We start from the raw sequence: 5,269 nt of genomic DNA, 5'->3' as shown, positions 1-5,269 counted from the left end.
ATAATACTTCACAGAAAGCCAAACAGTTTAGAAGGCCCATTCACATCAACTAATGTGAAAATATTTATACAAAAATTAATAATAAAACCGCATAATTATTATTTTGAAGACGTAACATATGAATTTGATTTTTATAATGAAATCAAACTACGTTTACACACTATATATATGTATGATTAATAAGAATCATTCATTTCATAATCATTCGATAAGAAATAGGAGAAGAAGAAGCGACATAAGTCGAGATGGCCTCAGACTCTCAGGTTTCTTTTCTCTTCTTTGCTACAAATCTACAACGCTCAATTTTACCATCTCTCCCTAAATCAATATGAAAAACAGGTTTTAGTGGAAGAAAAAGCTAGTGTTAGAATCTTGACCCTAAACAGACCAAAGCAACTGAATGCTCTAAACTCCAACATGGTATTGGATTTTTCCCTTGTTGTTTCTTCCTCCATTCGTGCACTAGTTTGCATATTTGGCCTGAATCAATCTTCTCTAGATCACTCGGTTGATGCAATTGTTCCTAGCATATGAGGAAGACCCTGATGTGAAACTTGTTATCCTAAAGGTAACCTTTATCCTTATCGCTTCCGGTTTGCACACACTAAATATCTTTGCCTCAGGGTCAGGGAAGAGCCTTTTGTGTTGGTGGCGATCCTCTACCTGTTTTTCGTGATATCATCATACAAGGTATATAGCACCCTCCCATCTTTCTTTTCCTGCTTACCTTTCAGGTTCTAAACACTCTTCTCTATTTTCGAGGATTAGGCAAGTCATGGAGAGTCGGTGCCGATTTCTTCTCAGAACAATACAAGCTCGACTATGTCATGGCCACGTATAGCAAAGTTCAGGTATATTGAAGTGGAGAAGCGAATATAATTGGGTCCAAAATAGGATATAATACATCAACATATAATTTGATTTAAATATTTGGATATCTGACCTTTTTCATATTTAAATTATACTTACGTATAATAATTATATATTATATAATAAATAAAAGGACATATACCACAAAAATGTTATTTAACAAAATTCGAGCAGTTTTTAAAATACCCATAATAAAAAGTTCGTTCCAAAATATTGTCTAAAATCAAGTCAACATCTTATATACTATTTTATATATTATGTTAAGTTCATTTTGTAATTTAATATTTTCTTTATGTAATTATATTGTTTTGTTATACTTTTTCTTATCTTCTACCAAGTAATAGCGGGTGTGAATCTGGATAGTTGATTCTAGGATCCAGATCCGGCTTTGGTGTAGTTTCTTTTAGTGAATTACTCAATTGCCTAATTCGTTTTCCATAATTTTTTTGAGTTTATAGATTTCAATTTTAAATGGCATTGTCATGGGAGGCGGAGCTGGTATTTCCGTCCATGGTCGGTTCCGTATTGCAACTGAGAAGACGGTATATATTGTTTTCTTTTCTAAAACATGCACGTGGGTGACAAGTAGATAGCAAACCCGAAACATGCTCATATCTTTTGTTTGTCTTTTTTTCCAAGGTTTTTGCCATGCCTGAGACAGAACTGGGGCTCTTTCCAGATGTAGGCTCCTCATACTTCTTGTCAAGGCTCCCTGGATTTTTTGGTAATAGAATTCTTTTTTTTTTAATTTAGATAAAATATTGAGCCTATCTGCTTTTTTTTTAAAACACGGCCTATCTGCTTTTCTCATCCTTCATGTATGTTTTTTTTTTCAGGAGAGTATGTTGGCCTCACTGGAGCTAGGTTAGATGGGGCGGAAATGCTTGCTTGTGGTCTTGCAACTCATTTTGTGCCTTCGTCGGTATTAACTTCTATTGCTTACATCTTTAGTATTCCCCATTGTCGGGATAATAGCCACCAATGGACTATGCCAGCTTGTGATGAAACGTAGTAGCATTTTTTTTTGTTGCTGGAACCAATAGCTTATGACACCTTCGATGGAAGAAAAATTAATTCATGGTTGTATGTAAATATTGTATGTAGAAACTTAATAGCATTTTTTATAACTTAATAGCATAATTTGATGTATCTAGATATTCTTTTATTGGAAGGTTAAATTGGTTATATGTAAATATTGAAAGAATTTCATATATAGGTTAAGGCCTCATTAGAAAAAAATGACGGCCAACCATTTCTCATACTGTGTAGTCTATACTGTAGTTATATTTCTTTGGAGCTATCTTGTTTATGAAGCTTATTTTATCTGGTTCGATGGATCTATGTAGACTGTCTAACCTTATATGTACCGATAACCAAACTTGAATTCTGTAAAAAAAAAAAATTCTGTGTTCCTTGAGATACTAAAAGGCTATTACATTTCAGGCTATATATAACCGGTATTTTATTCGAGAAGGATTTTTTACTTAGTAAGGTTACTCATTAATGTCACAGAGGTTGACTGCTTTAGAAGCAGATCTTTGCAAAGTTGGTTCAAGTGATCCAGTTACCTTTGCCTCAGCAATTCTCAATGCATACACTCAGAATCCGCACCTGAAGCAGCATAGTGCTTACCACAGGCATGTGTCTATTATTTTATCTCATCTATTCCTTTTACTAGTATTTGAGTTCGCTGGATATCTTTTGCCATGCCAACATAGCAAGCATTTTAGGTCAAGTGTAAAAATAATTTCTACAATTTGGTCATGATTGCATTTTCAAGTAATACTTGTGCCGGTGTGAGCTGTGCCGGTGTGAACTTTCAATCGTTCTTTAACAGTAAAAATGCCTCTTTTTGTTGGCTGTTTCTTATATTTTTTTTTGGTTTCTTTACGCAGGTTAGATGTAATTGATAGGTGCTTCTCGAGAAGAACAATGGAAGAGATTATATCTGCACTTGTAAGTTTTTCATTTATATATATATATAGTAAAAGTTGGCTTGCATTCATTCCTGAGTTGCCTAATTTACACTTTGACAATGCACTATACCATCATATGTGTTGGTTAGGAGAGAGAGGCCACTCAGAAACCAGATGAATGGATCTCAGCCACCATTCGAGATTTGAAGAAGGCATCACCAGCAAGCCTTAAAATCTCTCTTAGATCGGTTAGTTCCTCAAAATGTGTCACGTGTAATAATGGGATAGAGCTGACTCTGTGTATGAAATTTCAGATAAGAGAAGGGCGGTTACAGGGGGTGGGAAAGTGTCTTATCCGTGAGTATAGAATGGTGTGTCATGTGTTGAAAAGAGAAATAAGCAAAGATTTTGTGGAGGTTTTGTCTGCTTTCCTGATTGTATATCTTCGTTCTGAAACTATCTTTATTCACAACAACGTGTCTAATTATGCAGGGTTGCAGGGCCGTGGTGATAGACAAAGATAGGAACCCAAAGGTTTAACAAAAACTATATTAATTGTTTCTTGTTATGTCATATTTGTTGATGTAATGTCATATATTGAACTACAGTGGGAGCCACGGAGTCTGGAAGAAATGAAGGATAACATGGTGGAGAGGTACTTCGAGAGAGTGGATGAAGAGGATGGATGGGAGGATCTAAAGCTTTCACCAAGGAAAAACTTGCCTGCTTTAATAATCGCAAAGCTGTGAACTAGAGAAGGTGGTGAAGCTGATGTGTGATCGTTCGTTGGTTGGAGCTCAAATTTCATTGGTTGTCACGCGACCGTTTCCTTATGTTTTTTTTGGTGTAAAACTTCTTTTTAAGTGGTGTAAAACTTGTGATAAATTCTTTATTATATTTACTCTTGTCAACAACTATATCAGGGACTTCATCAAATTATAAATCACATGTTTATCCTTTTCTACCTTGGCATCTTGCATCCGCATGGTACTCCCATTCTGCATGCTTTCTGTATTAACGTCTGCATCAATGATTGTATTGGTCAAAACAGACTATTGACATCTAAAACTATAGTTTACATTTTCAGTCTCATCCACCAGAAAGTTGCCAGTCTTTCAGCAATTTTTTATTGGCCAGAATCCTCCACTCTTTTGGTCATTTTAGTAACAGTTAATGGAATCGATGATTTTAGTAGAAGTCTCGATCATAGTAACACGAAACATAAGAATACTTTCCTTAAAAAAAAAAAGTTCTCCTGTCTTTATTCATTATTTTTTTACTGAAATATGTATGTAGGAAACAAAGGAAAAGGAATCGATGATTATTTGCATAGACATGGAAAATGAGATAATGGTCGAGACTTCTACTTAAATCATCGATTCTTTAACTTGTGGACATGGAAAATGAGATAATGGTCCTACAGCTAGGAGGATCACTTTCTCTTATTTGCATAGACAAATTATTAAGAAACACACACACAAGTATGGATCAAGCCTGTCGCTTATATGAGAAACCATTGACAGTGAGACCTCCATCAACACAAATGGTCTGCCCAGTAATATATGAAGCTGCAGGTAGACACAAAAAGGCCACAAGTGATGCAACCTCTTTTGGCTCTCCAGCACGACCAAGCGGAGTTCTACTGAACAAACTCTTCTTGTAACCCGCGTCTTCAAGATGCTGATAATTCACATTAGGACATAAAAATGATAAGTACAAAGTGTTAATTGGAAAATAATAGATAAGAAAAAGTGGAGGGTGTTATTGATTACAGGTGCAGTCATATCAGTGAGGATAAAATTAGGAGCAACAGAGTTAATTCTTATGCCATCAGTTGCCCACTCACACGCCAAACTTCTTGCTAGTTGATTCATAGCTCCTGTACAACACAAAGATGTAAATTAGGACAATCAAATAAAAATCTGTACGAAGAGATACCTCTCTTTATATATGAATGAATGGAAAACCCTTCTATTTTTACATTTTTTAAAAGAACTATAACTGCTTGCGTTCACTTAAGAATCTATATGAATTAGATCTAAAATAATACATGTACACACAACACACGCACACGTATATACATATATATAACCATTTTAGCTATGAATTTTGACACCACACGAACCAACTTAATTATTCGTATATTACATTCATTTCTATTGATAAATTCACAATATTAATGCGTCTAGTTCTATTGATTAACTTTCTTGTTGGGGAAAGACACACGGCGCAGCGGAAAGTCACGGTCGTGTTCCCCTGACCTTGTGCGATCCTGTGAGGAAAATACTTCGACGATGGCAAGATATCAAAGTTGCGATAACTAAATGAGACACACAATTTTTACGTGAAAAACCTCTTCGATGTGAGAAGGAAAAACCACGGGACCGTAGTCCACTCAAAAATCCACTATATAAATGGTATGAGTACAACCACGTCCTCCCTGTTCAACAGCCTGAACAGAACAGAGGGTCTAGCTACAAATG

General features: G+C 35.4%; 2 protein-coding genes across 5 annotated transcripts in view; one reads left to right on the top strand and one right to left on the bottom strand.

The window, feature by feature from the left end:
* The first annotated feature begins 245 nt into the window (after positions 1–245).
* Positions 246–3,628, top strand: LOC106341109 (3-hydroxyisobutyryl-CoA hydrolase 1-like). The gene is made up of 14 exons (XM_013779932.1): positions 246–263; positions 340–420; positions 500–568; positions 624–690; positions 769–851; positions 1,329–1,412; positions 1,510–1,594; positions 1,707–1,792; positions 2,383–2,507; positions 2,766–2,826; positions 2,936–3,034; positions 3,101–3,202; positions 3,279–3,320; positions 3,395–3,628. Exons 1-14 carry the CDS (start codon positions 246–248, stop codon positions 3,533–3,535), a joined length of 1,143 nt encoding a protein of 380 aa, XP_013635386.1. The 3' UTR covers positions 3,536–3,628.
* Positions 3,629–4,128: 500 nt separating this feature from the next.
* LOC106339444 (tropinone reductase homolog At2g30670-like) overlaps positions 4,129–5,269 on the bottom strand; it is an 11,710-nt gene continuing 10,569 nt past the window's right edge. For all 4 annotated transcript variants that reach the window (XM_013778255.1, XM_013778251.1, XM_013778252.1 and 1 more), the window contains 2 exons: positions 4,559–4,665; positions 4,129–4,466 (listed from right to left, as the gene is read on the bottom strand). In XM_013778255.1, the coding sequence (XP_013633709.1) occupies positions 4,275–4,466; positions 4,559–4,665 (299 nt within the window). In that variant the 3' untranslated portion in view covers positions 4,129–4,274. The remainder of the gene's footprint in view (positions 4,467–4,558; positions 4,666–5,269) is intronic.

The sequence above is a fragment of the Brassica oleracea genome, chromosome C4, assembly GCF_000695525.1.
Source record: "Brassica oleracea var. oleracea cultivar TO1000 chromosome C4, BOL, whole genome shotgun sequence".
NCBI lineage: Eukaryota > Viridiplantae > Streptophyta > Magnoliopsida > Brassicales > Brassicaceae > Brassica > Brassica oleracea.
The sequence above is the reverse complement of the archived record's forward strand: the minus strand, read 5'-3'. Positions and strand labels throughout refer to the sequence as shown.